The sequence below is a fragment of the Chelonus insularis genome, unplaced genomic scaffold, assembly GCF_013357705.1.
Source record: "Chelonus insularis isolate UGA/USDA-ARS -01 unplaced genomic scaffold, ASM1335770v1 contig_135_pilon, whole genome shotgun sequence".
NCBI classification, from domain to species: Eukaryota; Metazoa; Arthropoda; class Insecta; order Hymenoptera; family Braconidae; genus Chelonus; species Chelonus insularis.
In genome coordinates this window covers 1,591,482-1,616,934 of record NW_023276376.1, presented here as the reverse complement: position 1 = coordinate 1,616,934, position 25,453 = coordinate 1,591,482, and the positions used below count along the sequence as shown (strand labels likewise).

The 25,453-nt window shown below is 30.3% G+C and overlaps 3 protein-coding genes across 4 annotated transcripts; 2 read left to right on the top strand and 1 right to left on the bottom strand.

Annotated features, from left to right (window-relative positions):
- The first annotated feature begins 874 nt into the window (after positions 1–874).
- LOC118074575 (fatty acid-binding protein homolog 5-like) lies at positions 875–1,920 on the top strand. Its single transcript, XM_035095893.1, has 3 exons — positions 875–1,176; positions 1,337–1,441; positions 1,802–1,920. Exons 1-3 carry the CDS (start codon positions 928–930, stop codon positions 1,856–1,858), a joined length of 411 nt encoding a protein of 136 aa, XP_034951784.1. The 5' UTR covers positions 875–927; the 3' UTR covers positions 1,859–1,920.
- Positions 1,710–25,351, bottom strand: LOC118074574 (uncharacterized). Its single transcript, XM_035095892.1, has 11 exons — positions 24,732–25,351; positions 24,462–24,672; positions 22,888–22,991; positions 22,456–22,667; positions 22,096–22,284; positions 21,858–22,001; positions 21,142–21,235; positions 20,036–20,200; positions 10,412–10,915; positions 6,205–6,512; positions 1,710–6,127 (listed from the first exon to the last, which is right to left on the bottom strand). Exons 2-11 carry the CDS (start codon positions 24,638–24,640, stop codon positions 3,311–3,313), a joined length of 4,716 nt encoding a protein of 1,571 aa, XP_034951783.1. The 5' UTR covers positions 24,641–24,672; positions 24,732–25,351; the 3' UTR covers positions 1,710–3,310.
- On the top strand, positions 22,969–24,308 carry LOC118074577 (fatty acid-binding protein, liver-like). Of its 2 annotated transcripts, XM_035095894.1 has the most exons (5): positions 22,969–23,192; positions 23,315–23,435; positions 23,568–23,740; positions 23,808–23,912; positions 23,987–24,308. In XM_035095894.1, the coding sequence occupies exons 2-5, from the start codon at positions 23,366–23,368 to the stop codon at positions 24,044–24,046; spliced, it is 408 nt and encodes a 135-aa protein (XP_034951785.1). In that variant the 5' UTR covers positions 22,969–23,192; positions 23,315–23,365; the 3' UTR covers positions 24,047–24,308. The 2 variants fall into 2 exon arrangements, with proteins under 2 accessions (XP_034951785.1, XP_034951786.1); XM_035095895.1 differs by lacking the exon at positions 22,969–23,192 and having other exon boundaries at positions 23,239–23,435.
- Positions 25,352–25,453: the final 102 nt, after the last annotated feature.

Genomic DNA, 25,453 nt, shown 5'->3' with positions numbered 1-25,453 from the left:
AAATTAACTGTCAATTCAAGGACTCTGTGAAGTTTCGCGACAGAGCAAATAAGTGTAAGTGAATGAGGGTACACTTACTTCATAACTCTAGTTGCCTTTTACTTAATAAAATCAACGTCAGAAAATTATTAAAAGTAATTTCTTGCTGACGAAGAAGTCATTTACATGAATTTTAATCAATGGAAAAAAACTCTGCATTAAGTTTAAATCTACATCCGGTTTTATTCTCTGTCTTAAAAGTACTTTCAATAAAATTATTTGTAATTTTGTGACATCTATTTCAGTCACTAAAACAATATTAGAAAAAAGCCGATTAGATCTCATGTAGCCCGAATACACTTGACTTTGAAGATTATATCAAGAACTGATAATAAATTTCGTCAACCGGATTTCGATAATACTTATTATCATCTTTGAACTTTGCTATTAATCTAATATTTGATCATTTTCACTTAAGATTTTTTTATTAAATAAAGAAAAAAATATAGGGGCTTGATAAGAGGAATAAAGGGTTAACATCAACTGTAAATTGTTCAGTCTTGATTTTTATTAACGTGCTCCCTTGTTCTTTTATCTTTAATAAACAATATTTGACGAGTTGTTCGGTGGTCCTACTATGGAGACTTTCTGTGTGACAATAAATGTCTCGATAAATGGATGGGTTAAAAAAGAAAGAAAGCGAGACAGACAAAGAGAAACGAGAAGGAAATAGAGGGTACATAGTTAAGTCTCTTCATATGTACGGGGACTAGAGGGGATTAATCTAAGGATCAATCCGCTTTCAGATAATTGAGTTGCATAATCCGTGCCAACAAGTGATGTAGGGGATAGGGGAAATCTCGTCTTCCGCTTATAAAAGCCCGACGCGGTCAATGAAGCTTTAGTTTAACCAGTCCGACGTTCTAGACGGTTTATTTGTTAATAAATATGGTGCAAATTGTTGGAAAATACGAGCACGAGTCCAGCGAAGGTCTTGAGGAGTATTTGACCACTGCTGGAGGAATTGAGAATGCTGAAGTAGCCAAAGTCTTTGCTCAAGGAAAACCTGTTCTTGAAGTTAGTCAATCGGGTGATCAATGGGTCATCACTGTGACAAACGAAGGCAAAAGTTCAACAACTAAATTCACCCTGGGAACTCCATACGATGAAACTATGCCGCATGGTGTCGTTCTCAAGGTGTGTGCTTTTTATTCATCCGGTTGTGTCTATTCACCCCTGACCTGAGATGTCAATCATCTATAAATGAATTTTTATTGCTCTAATCTTCAATTATTTCATGACTCATACCATTGACGATTGTTGAATGTCAAGGAATTTATTTTTAAACTTGTTGCAGAGTGTAACCACCAGAGATGGTGACAAATTTACGACAGTGTCTGATCTCCCTGATGGAAACCAATCAGTCAGAGTTTATGAATTTAGCGATGCCGGTATTACCGTTGTAAGTATTTTTAAAAAACATTTTTATTTAATTTAATCCAATATTTTGATATTTACATAATAACTATGATTTTTATAAATATTAATTTATAAAACTTAAATTATATTAGTAGTTTTTTTTTAATATAAAAAAAGAACTTTTAATTCTTAAAGATGTTTGGAGTTATCTTTTGTTCTGAAAGAAATCGTTATTTTATTTATAAATAAATAAGATCATAAAAATTGAGTATAAAATATATCAATAAAATATTGAATGAAAAATTAATATATAGTTGTAAAAAAAATTTCATTTTATTCATTCATTGCAAATTTAAAGTCAATCATTTCTTCATGTAATTAACACAAAATTAATTATTTTCAGCATCTGTCTGACAAAAAACACGGAGTTAAGGCTGTTCGTACCTACAAGAGAGTATAGATACTAAACTGATGTACTGATTTTATAAAGTTAATCAATCAATAAAAATTTTCTTACACAAACTTTTATCCATGAAAATAGTCATTCCACACCCTTGAAATTTTTTTAATAAACTTTATTTATTTTATAATGTTTTGAATTTATTTAATAATAATAAGGTATCACATTAAATCATAAAAGTGCTGTACATAAGATGCAGTACGTAGAATCATAGGAGTTGGACGATTTCATTTTTTTCTCATTTTTACTTGGTACCAATAATTTTTTTCTTTTTTCATTATACATAATTTTTTTTAATTATACTCATTTCTACATTTTTTTCGGTTCCTCTACATATTTTTTTCTTTTTCTGTTACTTCAATATTCTAATTCTTATAATAAAGTACATTGATCGTATGTTATCGAGTATAAAAAGCAGTTATAAAATTAAAAATATAAAAAAAATCCTGCTCATTGTAATCACGTGTAATAGACATTTTTTTTTTTTGAATTTCACTGAAGTTCCTGAGGTAGTACTTTTAAAAAAAAACTCCTAATGCTTGGATCATATGCAAAGAAAAGCTATGCAATATCCTCAGGATTGTAAGCATATATAAATAATAAAATTGATATACGCCAGCCGTTTAATACACAAACAAACATTTATTTATTATTTTCCATGCACCTACTACTATCAATAAAAATAATTTAAATTAATATTAAATTGCCAATTACCTTATTTTTCAAATTAAATAAAATATTATAATGTCAATATATATATATATACGATCAACTAATAAAAATACAATTGTAAAAATAAAGCTCAAGATATCATTCATTTGCATGTACCCAAATCATAAAAGAATTCGTTTTTTTTTTTGTAATCCCAAGAACAATTCATTAATATATAAACTTTCGAACGTGTAGTTTCAAACACAATAAATATGTTAAACTAGAATAGAAAACGTGTTGTATTCAATTTTATGATTGCTTTTTATACTCGATAATAATTAAATTAAATGTTTTTTTTTAAAGAAAAAATGAAACTCAAGTTTGATAATATCTTGGATTCATCGTTCTTAAATTGCAATTATTATAAGTATTATTGAAATTCTGATTATTTGTTCATTTATATTCATTGATACAATAAGTGAATTATTTGAAAGATAATTGGCAATTAAAATAGATGACAATTATTACTGACAAGAGGATAAAATGTAAAAATTATCCAAAATGTTTGTTTTTTTATATATTAAAGGTTGCAAGCGTATATTATGTCGTTTTTCAAATTCTTTATATACTTTAAATGATTGGATGGATAAAAGTAATAAAACTGAGGAGTATCTAAGTGCGAATAAAAAGCATAGAATAATCCTCTTTCATTATTCATCGATCTTTATGATAACTATCGGTCATTTAATTGATGAGAGGATTTATTATAACAATTCGTGTAATGTTGTTCTAGAAAAATCTTCAATCTGCAGTAATGAGTTGATTATCAGTCGTCATCTCAATTGGAGAATCTTTTTTCGGTATATCATCATTTGTCGTCGTAGTTGTCGTTGCTTCGGCAATCATTTTCGTTTCTTTATTTTCGCAAACGCCGTTTTGTATTTTTACTTTAGCACTGCTAACTTTATTAGTCGTTTTAGCAGCCGTAGTAGTATTTTTTGCACTGATTCTATTTGTTGTGGGAGATTTTTTAGTTGTAGTAGTAATATTACGTCGAGCTGTCATGGAAGTCATAGTTGTGGTAGAATTAGTGGTTGTGCGACTTGTTTTCGTAGTGGATGCCGTGCTTGTGCGACTTGATGATATTTGTTTATTGGCTGTTTCTTTGATTTGTTTATCTAATGCTGGAGATTTTGTAGTGGTTAATGTGCGAGGTTTTGAGGCAGTTAATGTCGAAGATGCAGTCTTAGGCCTTGTAGTGGTACCAGTAGTACTAGAAACAGCAGATTTGACAGCTGTTTTAGTCACGGTAGAACTAGTGGGAGGCTTAGGTTTTGCTGCTGGTGCTGTAGCAGGACGAGCAGTAGTAGACGGCTTGACTAGAGACTTTGGAGCTGTAGTAGCAGCTGAAATCTTCGATTTTATCGGAGCTTTTGCCGCTGGTTTAGCCTCTCCATTACTCAGAGTAGTTAAAGGTTTCTTTTCTGTAGTGGCTGATGGTGATTTAGTTGTTAATGATGGTTTCGGTTTCGGTGCAAGTGTTGATCGAGCAGTCGTAGTTTTTGATGGTGGTTTTGGTGCACTTGTTTTGTTTGCTACTGTTGAAGTTTTGGCAACAGATTCTGCAGGTTTTGGACGATTAGTCGTAGTAGTAGTAGAAGTTTTCTTTGTTACTTGACCCATTGTAGATCGTGATGTTGGACAAGAGGCTTTTGTTGGAGATGTTGGTGTTGATTTTGCGGTCGATTTCGTTGTTGATTTTGTAGCAGTCTTCGATACTAACTTTGGAGATTTAGGTTTTTCAGCCGCAGTAGATGTTACAATTGTTGGAACAACAGTAGCAGTGAGTTTAGATGAATCATCACTTTTTTCGACCACTGATTCATTAACAGGCTGACTTTCAATGATAGGTTCTTCAACAACTGCAATTTGATCGGTTAATTCTTCTATCGTTGGATCATCTTGAAGTTGCTCTTTCTCTTTCAATACAGGATCTTCTTCAATAACTATAATTTCTTTTTCAGCTTCTTTCTCGATAATTATGATTTCTTCTTTAATAGGTTCTTCAATATTCTCTGCTGGATCTAATTCTTTTTCTAATCCTGTGAATTCTTGAAGAGATTTTGATGGTTTTATTGACGAATCAACATGAACAATTGATATTTGTTCACCATCATCAACGATTTCATCAATAGGTTCTTCAATCGATTTTTCGACAGATTCTTCTTCAGGTTCTTCAATTGCAACGTTCATTTCTTCTTCTTTTGATTCTGGCTCTAGCACTTTCTCTGGAGAAGGACTTAATGAACGTGTAAAAGGATCACCTGTAGGGGGATCAAACTCTTCATTAATTGGTTCATTCTCGTCTTCTTCACAGACATTCATTTTTTCATCTTCATTATCTACCTCATTTTCCAATTTATATTCGTCAGCTGATACTTTCCCTGAATTTAATAAAGTATTAAAATCTAAAGGATTAGAAAATACTTGTACCTCAGGAGCTGGAGATTTCCTTTCTTGTGTAATATTAGGTGCTAAATTTTCTTGATGTTCAAATTCATGTGATTCGAAATCCTGGCAAAATTGATTAGATTGCGAATCGTGTTGAGTTTCTGATTCAATATTATTGGCGGATTCTGATTGAGATGTTTCGTGAAGTACTGGTGATTCATCTATCTGTTGATCAACTTGCATAAGTAGACAATCATCGCTTTGAAGATTATTTTTAAACGTACACGCGTCTGGTTCTGGTTTCGTTTCTAAACGTTCTTCAGTCAATTGTTCATTCCTGAGATTCATTGCTGCAACTTCTGATGTAACATCATCCATTTTTTCTTCAAACTTCTGATGATTTGGCTGTTCAAGTACTGGTGATGATGTTCCGAGTAAGTCAATATTTTCATGATTAGGAAAAGCATTTGAATGTTTAGGAGTTTCTGATTCTGGTGAGATAAGATTAACTAATTCTGGATGGTCATCTAATGATTGTGTTGCTGAATTATCTTCTTCTTGGTTGCTTATATTCAAATCACAAAGATCATAGTCGTTCAACTCATGAACAGCATTTAAATCAACAGGTTGGCTAAGTGGATTAGGTCTTCCTGGGCCAAATGACATAGTCATGGGGTCATTATTTTCTAATCCGCTACAATTTTCAGAATATGACTCATCACATGTTTCAACTTTTTGTAAATCATTTGTTAAATAACTTGCTATGGATTCATCACCAAACTCTGCTCTTGTAGATGATACTTCTGATTCATCAAGTCCAAAACCTAACTTTTTTTTACTAACAGTAGATTGTTCTTCTTCATTATCAGTCATTAAGAAATTACCATTTGCCGCTGTAATATCATCTTTATCCTCTAGATCATGAGGGCGACTGCTTGCTCCTTCTCTAAATTCAGAGGGACTTGGAAGACGGATATCATCCATCATGGATGGTGGTTTTAAAGGTGATCCGGCAATTGGTAAATCCATAATCCGTGCTGAAAGACTTTTAGGTGTTGAAACGGGAATAAACTCTGCAGCATTCGGATTTAGAGGAAAATCCATTTCTTTTTGCACTATTTCAGGTTCAGATATTTGTTCTTTTTCTTCAATATATTTCTCGCTTGTCTGTTATAAAAATAAAAAAAGAATCATAAAAATGTACTAAAAATAATCTGTAAACAATTAGCAAAAGTTCTAGTTACCTCAGTATTAATAAGCGAATTAGTATAAAGATATTCTTTTTCGTTTTCTTTTTCGTCGTCACTAGAGCTGTCAGAATCGATTTCTTTACGATTTTCCTGCTCTTCTTTTTCACTTTCAAAAGCTTCAAATGATTTTGAAACTTCTGTACACTCTTTATCAATAACTACGGCTGATTCTTTTGATTCTGCTTTCTCGTCGGCGTCTTTTTCCTTATTCGGATCGACTTTGTAGTAATTCCACTCGTCGTCAGAGTCCTCACTATCAGCTACATTCTCTGTATCACCTATTAATTCATTTTGATGTGATTCTGTAACAAACAAATCAAAATAGAAATAAACATTTTCTATCTTATTAAAGCAAACTTTATGTCATTAACATCTCTATCTTTATAAAATAACTATTCAACTATTACCACATGATTTCTCTTTCAATGTTCACCTATCATTTGCATCCAACACTTAGCGATCACTCCAAATAAAGAAATATTGTGTAGGCTTATACCGGAATGAGTATAAAAGTTGTGAAATTTTCTAACAAACCTAGACTATTCTAGTTCACTTATTAATGATCCCCAAAGTTGATTTATATCATGCTGAGAATTTTTAACTCTAAAGAGCAGTTTTTTTTGCGAAAAATAAATTAAGGAATAAAAAATGATATAAAAATAACGAATTGTTTCGTGAATGCTTCAAATGCACTTGGGACGATTGCCAAGGAGTGGATGATGCTAGGACAAGACGATGAAGACAAGGAGAGGAAGTACAAGTTGTCGAGGATGCCGGCATCGACGGATGCGCGCATGAGCGACGGTGTTACCATGAGAAATGGGCGTTGCAGGCCGTCATGCAGGATGGATGGAACCGCGCTGGCTTGTTCACTTGGTGTAGGTCGTGACTTTTCCTTTTTTATCTAGTACATTGATTCTAGCCATTCAAAATGATTTTCAAGCTGTAATCTGCGAATTTGTATAATGTTTATAATATGACAACATACAGAGTCATTATTTTAAGGGCCTTTCATGTATGTTCTACGTTTGCGTGGAAGGATCTAGAAGCTGTTCCTTCCATTATAATTTTACTGACGGAAGCAGGGGTCAGCATTGGGACACATGACATCGTCTGGTACGTGCAGGAACGTCTGCCATACTTTCCTTGTTCTACCTTTCTTTTTTTCGTTTTTCGTATCTCTTTCTCCTCCTTCACTTTACGTTCTTTTCTACTCCTTACCCATGCTCTTCTATATATACATACATTTTTCCAGGAGGTGCGAGACCTCCTGTCACTGTCACACACCATCCACATATATATTTTCTCTTTTTATCTCTTTGGTACCCGTTTTAAAGTCACGAGTTAATTTTACATCAAGTCCGTTCCGTTGCTTGGCAGTTTGTCTTTTCCTCTTCCACTTACTTAAAGCATCGAAATCATCCCAAGTTTCATACTTAAAAATATAGCGATCATTATATCTATACATTTAATTGAATACTTTGAAACTATGAGGATCAACTATATTATGAAAAAAAATTTTATTTATAACTAGCTTGAAAGGAAATCTATGTAGGTAATACTTTATGTTACTTGAGTCTTACTACATCATAATTATTTCACATTGTACACAATTTTGATAATTATCAGACATTGTCTATTCTATTTTTAAAAAATTTTGTTAAAAAAAGGTATTTAAGTTATATAACCTCGAAAAAATATAAAAATAATTATCTTAGCTGTCATTATTAATCTATAAAATCTTTTGTTTCATTTTTTTACTTTATGCTTCGTTATCAATGAGAATTAAACTTTAAGTTATCATAAAAGTCTTAGTCTTGTAATTAAAAATAAAAAAATCAATCGGAACAAACTATGCTATTTAAAAAAGTAATTAATATCTCTGTTACGTCCTGACGGACATTACTTTATAACAATCTCATTTTTTAAATTAAATGTAAACTTAAAAGAAATATAAGCATTAATCGATATATTTGTTTTTCATTCATTAATAAGAGTCGTTTAAACAATAGAAAACTATTCTTTTTTTATTATTGGACCTCATGAAATCTCATTTATAACTTTTAACTTAACACAGCAAAATTTTTCAAAACAAAAAATAAAGGTGACCTACTTAACATAGTGTATGCAAGTCATTAATAAACTTTGAGGTTTTAATAAGTGTAAAATTTTACTAATTAAAAAGTAGAATAAGAGTTTTTTAATTCACTAAAACATGACGAAATAACCTCAATGATATAGCAGGAAAAGAACTGAATAAAGCCAGAGTTAAGTTTTCCATACGAAAGTTCTTTATCGGCATTTCAATGTACTTTCTGGAAGCCCATTTCGTAGACTCACTTACACACCCAAACTTTGGTACAAGCGTATACACACGACTAAAGTAAATCTTAAGTCGTAAAAGGCACCCATTTATACTAGAATTAACAAAATCAAAAACAATGAACGTAATAAAACAAAATATAAAGTTAAACATTGTAATTAAAAGCTGAAATAATGATATCCAAGAGCGAGTGCGTAGAAATTAAAGATCGATTAATTTGCCGGCTGCTTGAAAAATAAACGTAGTATATTATCTATCTCTTTCACTTATTTTCTATCTTTTTTTCTTTTATCCTAAATATTCTCATCAGTGTCGTTACTTCATACCTTAAATGATGTTATAACGTCTTTTGAATTTATGTTTATTAATTCACACTTTTGTTATTGAATTGTTGACATTAATTAATAATCTTCTTCACGTAAAATGCCAACAATAAAACTTTGTATTTAATGAAAAATTTACAAATAACGCAACCAACCTCAATCACCCTTTTATTTCAAGAACTACAGATCGACTGCCGGGTACCCCACTACCACAAAAAGTGAGAAAGATTTTGATTTGTCGATTCCAGTAACAAATCAGCAAAGAGTATGCGCGGCGACAGCCAATCGACGTTGAATTCGATAAGAATGGAAATGTGGTAAATTTAAATTTGAGTTTTACAATCTATTGTAATTAAAACAATTATAACGTGAGTGTGACATATAATAAATTTTTGAGGTTAGAATAGCATATCCGAGCAATTATTGGTTGAAAAAAGTGATATAAAATAAGTAGACGTCATTATCATTAGCTAGAGTCATTTTATCGATGTATATCATATATCTAAATTTATAAATTAAATATAAATGTGACTAGAAAAGAATGACAATTAGGCAACATTTTGAGATATTCAATGTATATCCCAGAATAATCTAAAGAACTTTTGTAAATAATATTATCAATTGAAATAAATTTTTGGATAAAACGATTTCTTTAGTAGATTGCAAAATAAATAGGATTGTTATTAATAATAATTTATTGGAGTAAAATTGAAGATGAAAAAGTATGACAGGTAGCAATATATTCATTTTAACTAATAGAGATTTAAGTCATATAGTAGTGTATCGTTGACGAGAAGAACTGTGGTAGGATTATAATTACGATAATTAAGTGATTAATGGGCAATTAGAAGAAAGAGTATGCGCACGAGTGAATGTACTAACAAAGCTAGTATTTTATATTCTCTCATTCTCTTGTAGAAAAGACTATAGGCAGTTGAGTAGTCGCGAACTTCTGGTCTGAATCTGCTCGTCGAGGCGACAATCAGTGCAGGAAGTTCACTGACTGGCACGATTATAAAACTTACTGTAGAGAAAGCTCATAAAAAAGGCACGTTGAAGACTAAAAAAACTATCACAGAAAGTTGAACACTAACAATTTCTTTAGCTAAACTATCATAAACTATTTGTACTCTCTTATGTCATAAAATTGACTCTACAACTTCAACGAACAATCTTAACATTTACAATAATCATTTTGTAATCATGTCCTAATTTTAGATTGTATTTACACTCTGGTCATTCGCATTTCACCATTCATTTTTCTTTTTAATTTGGTGCAAATTAATCCAATTGTATTTACGTCATATATTATCCTTCTCTGTTTCAAACTATAATTTTCTGATTATAGATTATCCTTTGCATAATTTTCTACAATATATAACAAAAATTAATACTCCAGGATTTTGATTAAAAGTGTACTTAGTAAGAAAATAAATTACCTGATTATTTTGTTTAAATGTACCTTTAAATAAAACTATTATTGAACTTAAGAATATCATAAATAAGTAGTAGCATTTTAATTTAAAAGATAAAGTAAATAATGTTTTAAACTCACTGTTATCATTAGGAGAAGGTGGAGAATCATTCATGACTTCATCTTCGGCAAAATCTCTTGAGTCCTTATCAGGGAAAAGTTCTCTTGAGACGTTAGCTAGGTTACAACTTTCACCAGTATCATCAACCACATCAACATCAGTTTCTGGACCAAAATCTTCATCATCTTCATCATCATAATCTACAATTCCATTATCTTGTCCATTTGATGATTTACGATATACAAATGGTGATGTTTCTTCATTAAGATTGGATCCATTTGCTTGACTTAGTGACTGTTTAACAAAGCCAGCATTTATATCATACTGGCCATTAGCATTGGATAAATACCGATTATCTGGATCCATGTTATCTAGATGAACATCTGCAAGTTGCAGATGAGCGTAAGATCTTGATGCTATTTTAGTTGGTGGTGTTAAAAACACTACGATTACAGTGATGTTATCTGATGAACCTTGATTTTTAGAGTGTTCAACTAAACACCGGCTTACTGCCTCAATGTTATCTGAAAAAAATAAACAATTTTACATGAATATTAAGTAAATTTAAATATTTACTAATAATATACTAATAGAAAATTTCAATTAATATAACGCTTAAAAATTTTATTTTCAGAAACTAAAATTGTTATAAAGAGTATCAATCATCAGCATTAAAAACAAAAACAAGTGCTCGTAGGATGAAAAATTATTAGAAAGAACATCTATTTCATGAGTGAAAGAGAACATGGAAGATTAATTTTCTTCACCGTGATACTAATATCATGTCTAGCTTCAACAATTATTCCCATTTCCTCTGTAAATCATATTTCACGCTTCAATAAATTCTTCAGCTTTTTTAAACTCCATCTATTCTTGCCAGCAATATAATATCAAGTTAACGGGTAAATAAAAAAAAAATATACGGTAAGTTGTTTTTTTATCTCAACATTAATTATTTTACTGTACCAAAAGAATCTGTATCCATATATCAGTATCTTTGAAAGTATTTGAAATAATTTTCGTTGATCTTTCGTATTGAGGATATCCATGTCAAATTCCTTTGGTCTTGCCAAGGCAATTAAACGCCAATCACTTGAGAAACGGTACCGTAGACTTTATGTAGGCAGCTGATAGGTACTTTTTGAATTAAAAGAATAAAACTCAGTGGCTCATCACGCTATCCAATGCTTCCTCCGTAAAAGTTTCACGCAGAATGGCCAGGTATGAATAAATTACCATAGGATGGATTATTGAATAAATGAAAGAGGGAAAAATCGAGAAGAAAAAGCTAAGATATCAAAGATGTATAAAGCTTAACGTTATTTCTTCTCTTTTTAGGTAAGTACATTGACCTTAGTTCCTTTCTTCCGTCCTTCCTCCGCTCATCCTTGGGTTTATTCTTTACCTCCTCGTTGCATCCCCTCGCTCCAGTGACTTTATTTCGTCGTCGAGGCAAGTTTATTCGCGTACATCTTTCACCTTGTTCTTTTTACTTACTCCTCCTTGTCTTACTACCTTTTCAAAGAGACACTCCTTGTGATGGCCGGAAAGTGAGAAAGAAGAGTCTGAGTCACCACTTTTTATTTGTAAGATTTTATTTTTTCCTGTTTTCTTTGGCTTCGACGACGACAATTACGATAAGAACGACAAGTAGTAATGAGAATTGCATTTTGGGCATACGTCCTCGTTGTCTATAGAATGCTTCACACCATTTTTGGAAATGACCTCCGTGACTACTTTAGCAAGACTAAAAAAAAATATAAGCTGTCGTAATCCAATCAATTTTATTTAACTCAACAAATAAAAGTGATTTATGATATTTCAATTGAATGTAAAACCGACATCTGGTAAATTTATTGATTCAAGATTCAGAACATGATAACTTGTTGCTGCTCATTGTCAATGTGACTTTAATTCTATTAGATTGCCTTTGGCAATAAAATAAATCTTTTCATGTTTCAATAGCCTTTGGCTTATTCTAATTACACACTTCTTTAACTAGTATAAGATACATTTTCTCATTAAGATATTTCAACACTAATTATATTTAGGAATATTAATCTTTTAAGATCAGTTCCATGTAATTACTTGCACTAATTACTTGATATTATTACTGATAATTAATCCAAGATTAAATTGTACTTGGATATTGAAGCAACGAGTCGTATTAACACAAGTAGTTTGCTTTTAAATCGATAGGTTGAATAAGTCATGGGTATGATTGAAATGATCATGGATTTATTAACATCTCCAATGTTATTTCAAGGGTAACTCAACGTCTGTCTGAGTTTTTTACCATCGTCCCTTAAAGTCACGCAATCCATAGTAATATTTTAGGGCATGATCTGATCCACATCTATCGCGTGATCATGAAAGGTGTTCTTAATGTTATTTAATTCTAAAAACAATGTTTAAATTTGTTTTCATACCAGCACTTATTCAATTTTCAAGTCAACATGATATTTATTAAACCATTCTTTCAACGTGTACTATTTTCATTAAATAAATTTTTGAGACCACGTCTCAAGTAATAGACGGATGATCTCAGATTACCAGGAAATATGAAATTACGTGGGGTCTATGTTGCGTTAGTCAGACAGCGCTCGTGTGAATGTACTATGCTAGTCTATCAGTTGATAGACTTTATTTTCGTAATTATATGGTTTTATTATACTTTGTCATAGGATGTCAGAAACCAATATGTTTTTATAAGTCTTAAAAAGTTTTATATAATTAGTTGATTCATAATAGAATACTGTCAAGTCTTTGACAACTGTCGTTTCAATCAAGAACAAGTAAAATAGTTAATGTCGCGTGCCAGCTGTCACACTAAACTTGTCTACCGGCCGTCTGGTTCACGAGGTTTCACCGAAAAAAATCGATACTACATATATACTTTTTAGACTGATGAATCACCGTTCACACTTTATTTTCTGAAAATAAAATATGATTTTTAAAATCAACTAATTTATCAAATTTACGTTGATTAATTATTAAATTTTAAATAACTTGGAAAGGCACAAAAACGTGAAGATTAATATGAGAAGATGTTGAGATCAAAGTAGATATGCACTTGTTCAACTTTCAATTCAACACTTGCTTCAGCTTTAAGAGCTCTTGCTCTTTATCCTCAAGAATTTCTTCTAGCTCTCTAAAACCTCAAGTGCATCAGTAATTCTATCATAAGAATACACTTTGCAATTTTAAAACATTTAAGATATGAATTTATAAATAATACCGTTATTATAAGAAATTCCAACGAAGTATTCTAGTTAAAAAACGTTGATAAAAAGCTCACTTTTGTGATAATATTAAGAGTAAATTTTTCAAAGAAACAGAACCTGTCGAAATGAGGACTCTCTTGTACACCTTCTACCGAGGTTTAAAGCCGTAACGGGTGTGGCGGTGTTTCGCGTTCAACTGCTGGCTGATTCCGGCACGAACACGGCCGCTGCTACGTGACTCAACGCCACCCCCGTTTATTTCATCCTCTGGTGTCTCACTCTACTCCTCCATTCATCGTTTTTTCCGTCTCTCTACTTTTTCCCCCTACTCATCCCTTAAGGTTAATTCTATGGTTTTCTTCGCGTATATACTTTATATAATACAATTCTCTTTCAACAATATGCTATGAGATTAAACCAATTTACTTGCTAATTTATATTTCTATGTTGTGACAATCAACGTTTATATCTGATTTGTCATATTGCATCAGTCCTATGATCTAATTTAATTATTACAATAATTTTTCTCGCACTCTAATACTTTGTAACCAATTACTAATAACTGTCAATTTTACATTTTTAAAACACTTAGTTAATAATTTTTTCTCCTCTCAGGAAGTAACAATGAACTGAGTGCGACTTAATAATGTGTCTAGTGCACCCGTGAATCTTGTTTTACTACACATGTGAGAGTTGCTATATACGTTAGATTAAAATTTATAATATTCAAAGACGATATGAATTTCGATGAACAAAATACATAAAAAAATAAATAAAATGCCTAGAAGCATTTAGGGTGAGGTTTAATTTGTAATAAAAAAATTATTAAATTTCCTGAGTGCATTTAGACCCCCAAGACTTCATTAGGATACATCATAAACAAAAGATACCATGTGATACTATCAAAGTATTTTTTATAATAAACTTGGAGTGTATAACATTTGATGTAAATATAGAAATGGATCGATTTTAAATTAATTTATAAATAAAAATAAAGTTATAATATGAGAAAACTGAAATAGGAATATTCTGTCGACACGTATGTGATGTAATATCCGGACTTAAACTTCCTCATGAATCGCGAAAAGGTGGAAGTGAACCACTGGAGCATGTCGACGAGGCTCGTTGATAGGCTTTTCTTCCTTTGGAATATTTTTCTTTTGTTTCCCTTCTCTTTGCCACCTCTTCTTATTTCTACCTATTCCGAGTGTTTTTGTTTCGCGATGTATTGCCACATGGCATTCCGCACGAATGATTCAGCAAGTGTTGATGTAGAGGTGAGAGAAGTCTTTCATGTATTATAACGTTTTTCAGGTGTAGAGAACAACGTTGCTTAGATGTTTTTAGGATTAGGCTAAGTGTAGCAAGTATGGCGTTTATAATTTTTTTTCTTTTCTAGCCGTGCTTTCTGCATGGATCCATCTGGAAGATGATGATTGCACGCGGTAGAGCACGACAGTTGCCAGAAGCTCATTAGCAAGTTACTTCAACTACAAACAAAATTAACAGATGCTCAAAAACTACTGTTTCGATTTTATCTTTTTTCTATTTATCTTTTTCATCTCTTTAGATTCGTTCACCCGCATGAGGTCAAAGCTCAGTCGATGAAGTTGCGTAGGCGCAAAACAAGGCTTGTCTTCTCTTCTTCTTTTGCTTCTTTTCATTATATATAATTGACTATAACGATCGATCTTGAGTAAAGACGCTTTCTTTTTCCTGATGACTCACCAAGTAATTGGAAGATTGGAGACTCTTCATTCCAGTTGATGAAGCTTCAATCATATACCTACATATAAAATGCAACCAAATTGGGATAACTGCATTCGCTGAATTAATTATCGAAATAAATTAATGAGACAATATCTTTCTTGTGGTTATGCTTACAATTATCAGTTCAAGACGAATAAGTAGAATACATCAACGATTCCGTTGTCCGGAAGGCTGCTGAACCAGTAAAAAAGAACGATCGTTATGCTCCAAGTAATTCCATCGTGGTGATGATACACGCTTTTGTACTAAAATTCTTGCATAGATCTTGAGATATTACTGTGAATAACGTTTAAATGTTATATTCGATCTAACCTTATTGATATTTCTGCAACAGACTTTAATTTCATAAGTGAATATTTCTCTTCAGTCTTTTTTTTTATCCACAGTAGTTGCTTCTCATTCAATTCAGGTGATTTTAATGACCGTTTGGAATATTTATAGAGTGATAAAAAAATACCTAAAAGGCATTTATTATGCTGTTTTTTGTTTATATCAAATGAATATTGAGAGAAAGCTAGAAGCGATTGAGCTGTCTCGGTTGGATTCTAGGCAGGAATTTTTCCAGCTCGATTCCACTGAGTGAGTCATTGTCGTCAAGCTCTCCAAACATCGACCTCTAAGTTGTATTGCGTGTACATCACGTTTCTCTTTTTATTAGCAATCTCTCTCACTCATTAATCTTCTATTTGTGGTCTAGATGAATGTTAACCTGTTGAGCAAAATACTAGAAAGATGCTGTTGAAAGAACAATGTAATACTCAGTTTGTCTTTTTTTAAAGCTACATTTCCTCTCTCTTCTCATGATGGTGCGCCTAAGGCATAATATGACTTCTTGGTTTATCAATCAGTAAAAGTATTAAGTACCAAGTTTTATAGATATTTTTTAGCTATAATTATTTCTATTTACATTATCATAAAAATCCAGTTTAACTTTTAGTTTGCATTTGTGTGATTTTGAATATATATAAATAATTTTTTGTACATTTTATGTAAATGTTAACCAGAGTCAAGGTTGTATTGAATTCTAGGTGTTTCATGGTAATATTAAAGTCTTATGAGCTAAAGAAACCATAAAAATTAAACAAAGGATCATGTTGTACGGTATAATCTGTTGCTAGGGCGTTGGTCCGTTATCTCAAGTTGTGCATTTTGTAAATCAGATATGAATTTAGCAAGAAAAAAAATACTATAAAATTCCCAATTTGAAAAATTTAAAATCATTATTAAAATATCTTTTTCACATGTGATTTTTTATATAAATTATTGTTCTTTAACAACTTCAAATAATCAACTTTTAGAGTCTTTTTTTTTTCAATTAGCTTATTGATTTTTTGTCTTCTATATACTTCGTTTATTCTATGTTGCTACCTTGTACTCAAAAACAAGTAATATCAAATTTTTTTAGCCAACGTTAAGCTTCAGTGGCAATTTTTATAAACTATTGACCTCAAGGCTGAATAAAATGATTAATCATTCAAGGTTTGATAACAATGAGTTATAAAATAAACTTCCAGTTTATTTCTTCTATTACTGCAAAGAAACTGATATTAAATAAAAATTACTCAATATCTGTGATCCATGACAAACGATCCTATTATGTTTCTAAAATCAACACAATATTTATTTACTGACCTATTTGTATGTTTAAATAACATATTATCTTTTATATCTCAAGCTCTAATTGATTCTTTTAACTATTTCAATATTAATAATTTATTATTAAGATAATTAAAACAATATTACTTCATATACTGATAGCCATACTTAAAAATATACAATAACGTGATAATTAACATTTTTAACATGTTATTCAACAATTTTAATTATAAACATAATAAAATTATAAATATTTAATGATGGTAATATTTTCAAAACTTGTACATTTATGGTAGCATAAATTTCTCTGATCTTAAAGTCCAAAAATTGGAATACCAACATGACTTCAAAGTTGTCTTATTTCAGAGGAACATTGGTGTAGTTCCTCATATCACCGAAAATGAAATTTGCTGATCCATATAGTGGAACGTATGCTCATGAATCACACGAATTGTTCCCTTCCATCTACTTTACTAACTATACTATAAAACCATACAGGAATATACCCAATAGAATATGCCAGGGATGAATGTTAAAACTGTTATGCTGCATGTACTGAGAGACACATTTCTCACATCCAACCGTGACTATAATTAGAATCTCGCTGGCGTCATTTACATAAAAAGGAAACTTTAAAACAGATGAAACTATAGCGAAAAAAGTTGCCTTCAAAAAAGTTACAGACATGTTAAGAATTTAATTACATGCATAAACATTATTTTTTTATTTCTTCTTTTTACAATGATAATCATCATCTTTTTTTGGCCTAACAGTAGTTTTAGAATAGTAGAAATAAATGAACGTACTATATTGTTTTATGACACAAAATTTACTTTAATTCTTTCTTTTTTTTCACTTCTCTCGTTCTTCTTTTCAGAGTCTCTTTCCTTTACAAACTTGTCCTGCATGCCGATCGAGATTCAAGGCTCATTCAAGTGTGTGACACGCGCTAGGAATCACGATAAGAAGTACAAACGGGTGATGCATTGCCAAATACTTGTTATGATGCTTTTTCGATGCTTATTGAAATGGTATTCCAATTGCTTAACGGTTATATTCATACAATTTAGCACCATTTAAGTAAAGTAGAAATTAAAACTCTTATGGCTTAATGATTGTAGATAATATTTCTCTCGAGTGATTCACGATACCTATCGAATAAGAAAGCTCTCCCAGGGACTTTAAACCGGTCCTTCGACTTTTCCCTTGACTTTTTATTATGTCCCAACTCCTCCATGAACGAAAAATTACTGATAGTAAATAAAATAAGTGAAGAGTTTACATATAAATTATTTTGAAAAAATTTTCACTTTTTTATACCAAAGACAAAAAATTAAATAAATGGTATTCAGAGTTAATTTAATTTAAATTTATCGTTTCTTTTTTGTTAAACTTTTTTCAATATTGGCTTGGTCATATTTCAAAATATAAAAGCCAAAAAAAAAATTATCTGCCAAATTATTAAACTATATTATTACCTAAGGTTCATCTGGATTATCTAAAATTATCTACCTCTTATTTACTTCCTCTAGTTAGTTCAGACCAAAGACTTTAGTATTCATCGAATACGATATCGAAGATTTCCTCTAATGGTCTACAGGTCTTAAAGAGGTTACTGACTCCAGCACAATGGTAAGATAATGATAAAAGTTTAGCATGATGTAAATAAATATTACTAGAATTATGTTACCATTTGAATCGATATCACTGTTTTAGGATCATAATTGAATCAGTGTTAAAAATAAGAATTGTGATGTTAATTTATTAAAGGCTTATGTAGTAAAATACATATTCAATTTTGCAATGTAAGATCAACTAGTATAGTATTTATTTACATCATACTATAATTTCATTGTAATTTTACTATTGTTGCAGGAGTCACCAACCTTCTTATGAAAAGACAAAGCAAATCATTATTTAAAAAGCTTGGCAAAAAAAGCCCACGCAGACAAATTTCCATTTGTCAAGGTTCTCGTAATTACCAACGTCGTTGTCGTACTGCTGATAAATGTGTCTTTACGTGCAATACCACTAATGTAACGTTAACTTGTTCAAAAGGCTCGTTAATGCTTGTGTTCACGCTCAAGTATGAGGAGAAAACAAACAAGCTCCAGCTTTTAAATTAAGGTTATAAAAAGTTTCAATGATTATTAATATTTTTTTTATATTATATTTTTAAAATAATGTGAAAAATGTTAAAAACTTTATAATAACAAAAAAAAAATGTTGAAAAATTGTAAAAGAAAATATACATTTTCTTTACTTACAATTGATTGATAATTTTTATTAAATTTTATTATATTCTTGTATTTATGACTGATGTTCATTTTTATTCCATTCTTTTTACTCTGAAACAATGTCTAATGCTTTAATACTTTGCAACAGTTGCAGAACAAGCAAAAAAATACAAGAGTAAAAAATGTCCTTTGAGTCTACGAACTATGAATAAAGGGGAGTATTATCATTATTCTGATTATTCTTTTTTTTGTGGGTAATTTGTATATAAAGTTTTTAAATAAAGCAACAGAATTTTTTCAATAGAGATTATTAGCTCCTGAAAGTTTTCTCTCTTGAGCAGTATAATAATGCACGCGACAGCGTAATTAATTAAATCAATATTGCTTGTGTAAATTTTTTCGGAGCAATTGACACAATACTAACTAATTAAAAATAGAAACCCTTTCTTACAATTGTTAAAGTTAAAAAGTACATAATTCCAACTGAAACTACGTTTTAAAAAACTTAACAATTGTTGGAATCAAATTAAAATAATATTCTGGATGAAAAGAGTTTTATCACATTTAAAATTTATAGCTGGAATTTCATATAATAGCCTCTCTATCGACTCTTAACCTCAAATTAATCATTTACATAATTATTCTTTATCAAGATATTTTATAATTTATCACTGAAAAAAATCAGCTATGCTATTACTTTAGCAAATGAATTATGACCTTCAATGGACTGAAAAAATTTCAACTTTTATCAGCAAAAAAATGTTAAATAACAATAAATAAATATGACAATGATAATCACTAAAATTATAAGACTTACGTGGATCTCGACAAACTTGATTATAAACGAGTTTAGCGGCAACTGTTTCATTAACACAATCCCAAAGACCATCACAAGCAATGATAAGAAAGTCTTCAGTACCATCCAAAATCACGCAACGTATCTCTGGTTCACTAGTTACATAGGGTTTATATTGGGCGTCTCCTGTAAACAAAGACCCAAGCCATTAATATTAATCGGAAGTATGATCATGAAAATAACTAGAGATGAAAATTATAAAAGTATCTCAGGCAATAAATTAATCCACATTCATTGATAACTCACGCGAACAGGTGAATGTTATTCATATGCATTATATCATTAATAAAATTATTCTACGTATAATTAAATTTAATTATCTAATTAATGGACGATGGATCTCATTTGAATAATGACCTAGAAACTGAATCACGTATTAGCTTCCGGTTATTACTTAGCACCGTATTCAAGCTTGAATCATACTCGTTTTACTCAATGAATGTCATTTTTCTTCTTCTTATACTGGAAATTATTTTTCATTTAGTTCAAGACGACTTTCCAGTAACTTTACTAATACTGAATCTGAAATTATATCACTTATGAAAACACTCTCGATAGTTCTTCGATGATTATGACGTAGCTTAACATATTTGAAGATGCAGGAAGAGTTTCAGGATATGTTCGGTACGCGCAAAGAATTTTCCACTCAAACATAAATGGAAATGTTTGACCCAGAGAGTTCCGTAATTGGTCAGTCACGTAAAAAGATTAATAAAATCGTTATGCCAATCAAGAAGGGCTTTTTTATGTTCGATAAACTTCTTTTTTTTTAAACTGTCAAGTCACCTTGAGAGAGAGGACTATTAAAAGAGTATTTTAAAGAAGGTCAATTATTAATTGAGCAATTATAAATATTTTAGATTCAATATTTTCTTGGCAATACTTTCTTGATTAAATTCATATACTCGATGCGCTCTCTAAGTGCTGAAATTGTTCCATTCTCGTCGATAATTTACGCTTTCATTCCCCATTTCATATTGAATTTAATTCAATTAATTAATGAAACGTATATTTAACCATTTCTGAAATAAAAATTATAATGAGTGAATAATAAAAATTTTATTCACCTATTGCTCTTGATACTGCTAAATCACCATTAACTCTCCACATTCCAAAGTATAATACTACTCCTCCCATCTTTTCTACCCTTTCTCTTTCGTCCTATAATAGAAACAAAAATATGTAACAATAAACCAAACTGGCTTATATAAAAAATAATCATTTATGTAATTTTGCTACCATTCAAAAATTAATACCATTATGAAATTAAAGTGCAAGTTTAATTCTCAACAAAACTCTAAAAAATCTCTATTTTTTATTACTTCATAGTTATATGGTACTGTATAGATAACAATGTCAATAATCTTTTAGTTTTACATCCTTTTTCTCTTTTACTGAATTATTTGTTCCACTGTTGCTACTTCTAGCTTGTGAATCATTTTTACAACAAAATGTAACTATTAATGATTTCTATCCATAATAATTTTATTCATTTATTCGTTGAATCAGAAGCTAATATTTCAGCACGTGCAAACATTGCTTAGTAACAGGAGAACAAAAATTCTAGAGCGAAAAAAAAATATCTTGCCCTAATAATCTATTTAGTAAAATTAAAAACAACATAAAAATGGCTTTGAAAAAGTTAAATATTTAATTTATATAAATATATAGATCCAGGCAAGTATCCAAAAGTTAAATCAATAGGTTTAATCATTAAAAAAAAATACATACACGTATGCTTCACTTTATAATCATGTGCTGTAAAAAGAGTCTTGGTGCTTACATTTCTCTCTGGCCTGTGTGGATTCACAAGCTGATTTACATTTCCTCCTTTTACTAGAGCAGCTTGAGAATCACCTGCCCAAGCGATGTACAATTTTTTTTTGAAAATTACGGCGCATACTGCAGTTGCTCCACTGTTTAACGACTGAAAATTTTTATTTTTATTGTAATGAACAAAATAATTTTATTTTTTATTTCAAGACATAGACAAAAATCAAATAATATAAAAATAAACTCACATATTGTTTGGATTTTTGAATAAAATAACTGTCAGTTGTAACGAAAGCATCCCGTAATGCACGCTCTAAATCAGTAGGATAATGAACACTTTCTGCTAAATACTGATGAAGATGCGCCGCACAATAGACAGCAGCATCTTGTCCTGCATGACCATCAAATACTGCGTAATAACTTGTCGGTAAATCATTCTAGAAAAATATCAAAAATAATTAACATAAAAGAATAACTCTAATAGTTATTACATAAAGGTTGAATATCTACTTTTCAATTACTATTATTTCTATCTATTGGTATGATACTATTATGAGTTTTGATTTTGACGAAAAAAGAATAAATTATTAATTATGTTTGAAACTTACTTCAATATTAAAAATAGCATTTAAATCATGTAAGATAACGTATCGATCTTCCATTTTTCGTCGATTATTTTTAATCGCATATACTGATACCAAAGGTGCGGGTGATGATGGTGGTGGAGGTAGTAAAGCAAGTCGACTGCTTTCCATATACCGGTGGCAAATCTCATTCACCTTTTTTGTTACTGCTTGCATTAATTGTAGTGGCGCATAAACTATGATAAAAATGTATTAAAAATCAATGAAATTATTGAACAACTATTACATTAAAAAAATAGTTTGAAATCTTCTTTGTCTTTTTTAAATCCAATGATTTATTTTTTAATGCATGATAGTTTGAAGAAAATAAATACTGAATTTATTCTTTTCGGTTTCATTATTTATCTGCAGTAATTTCAGATACCAAATTAATTGTGTTTAGAAGAATTGTCTTACTATTGTCTTTTAGACCACAGCATTCTGGCTGCAGTTTGAATATTGTCTTCATTTCTTCTATCACTAATCGAACGATAAATGATTGTAAACTTGTCGGACAGTACCTAAAATCATTCAAAATATTATCAATGAGTTAGTCTGCATAAAACAGAAATCAAAATCATCTAATCTTAGAGTTTCGATGTAACTATTGAGTAGATTTTATCTACAGTTATCAAGGAGAAAAAAAGTAGGCGTTGGATATTTAAAAGTGCAATAAAAAGCTAGAAGAATATTAAAGACCATCTTATCTACATCTTTATCAAGTAATATTTTTTAATAATGATTTGATTAAAATCATTGAATAATACATATTCTAACAAATAGTCAGTTTATTCATTATTGTTCATATTCTATATATCATAGTGGCTGTTTCATTCTTAAACAGGTGTCTACTACGCAGATTCTGTTAGTTTCTAACCTCTTGCTGTCAGCAATAATGGTGCAAATTGCAGGAAAATATCAACATGAACGAAGTGAAAATATTGATGAATATTTTAGAACTCTCGGTAAATATTGAATCTTATTAAATTGTATGAAAAATCCTATTTTCTATCTAATTACGTAGCATGACAAAATAATCTACGCATATAATGAAAAAATTTGACAGCCATGAATCTGACATTTGATGCAATTTTTAGGAGTTCCATTTCTTGTTAGAAAAATGATGAGTGTTTCATATCCAACATTGGAAATATCTCAAGATGGAGATAAATTTACACTAAAAACAACTACTTTGATCAGGACTCAAGTTTCTGAATTTACTTTAGGAGTTGAATATGAAGAGAGCATGGCATCTGGTGTTACATTAAAGGTATAAATATCAACATTACTAAAACAAAAGTTTGATATAAGATAAATTAATATCATAAAATATCTAGAATACGACAACTTTGGAAGGAGATAGTTTAATAACTATTTCAATAAGTGATGATGGTAATAAAGTGACAAGAAGATATGATTTCACCGATGACGGAGTAGTTTTAGTACGTAATTGCATCATAAATACCATTTTAACATTCAAATTCTTTATTAATTGTAAGTTTCATCTTATTTCCAGACTATGTCCCATGAACGGAGTGATCAAGTAGCGAAAAGACATTTTAAAAGAGTGCAATAAAGCATCAACAGTCGATGATTAATTGATCAAAATTTCTAATACATTTTTTTTCACTATTTTTACTAATTTCTAATGTAATAAACAATTTGTAAGTTTTCATATCTAAAGGGCGTGGTCATACCTATCGACTATACTTTTTCTATTCAGCAGCACACTCGTTTCCTTGTAGGAAATTTTATTATTCATGACTTTAATCATGTATCCTTTCTTAAACATTTAATTTTGAATATTATAAAAATAAAAAAGGCTTTTTGAAAATTAATTAATCTTATATCTCATATGTTTATTAACAATTAATTCACCCTTGGCTATGTATAAAATAAAAATTAATTTGAAAAATGATCAAAAATGTTAGAATAAATAGGATTGAAATTGATTATATTCTTTTGAATTATGATGAAAGTAAAATACGTACTTCTGATTAAGGTATTGGAGGGTCATATCAATGATTTCTCCAACAACTTCATCTTCAGTAATTTCATGTCCAGTCATTTTTACAGGCAGTTGATCATCAGGATCCATATTTTCCACGAAATCAGTAAAGAAACGTTTATAAGCACCTAAATAATCGCCATCCTCCATTTCTAGAGCCATGATTTGGTTAATTTTTACTTTACTTGTATCAGCTGCAAGTAGAATGTTATCAGAACGTTGTAAAGTGACAGTTGCTAATAATATAACTCACACTTTTCCGCTATGGAAACGTTGGGTTAAACTCTCACGTTTTTGATTCACTTTTACACTATATCTTGCATGAATAATCTCTTATTAAGTGACAAAAATACTATACTCGTTGATATGCGATATTTGTAAATTAAATTACGTCACTCATTCAAGCAGAGTCGTATCATTTATTATCATGTGCGAAAAAAACATCCATCAAAACAACGGTATATATGTCAATGTATAAATCTACGTGCGTGTATTATAACAATAGTACATGAACATATACACTATTCCGTATTACTTAAGAAACTTCTTTTAATTTGTAATTTTTAACTTACAAGTTCCTTTTTCTTTATAATTTTCTCTTTATCGTTATATTAGAAAAGACAAAAGAAATTACTACTACTTGTATTGTAAAGTGTGATAGTAGTCTAACTGCGCATGGGCTATTCACAATAGTTAATGAAGAATGTCATACAAATTTAACAATTATATCCCTTTCTCTTTTAGTAATAGTTGTCTTAAAAAACATGCAATAAACTTCAACCAAAAATGTTGATAGATTTATTGTTATTATAAAGTTTTTTGTGTTAATTTCACAGTCTTCAGTATGTTTTGTCAATTGTTTACGTTTTTATAGTCGCCATCTTGATTAATGATAATTGTAGCGCCTCACCGGAAAATGTTAAAACTAAAAGAGTAAACATTTTTGCTAGCAACAAATAGTGAAAAATTGTTTTA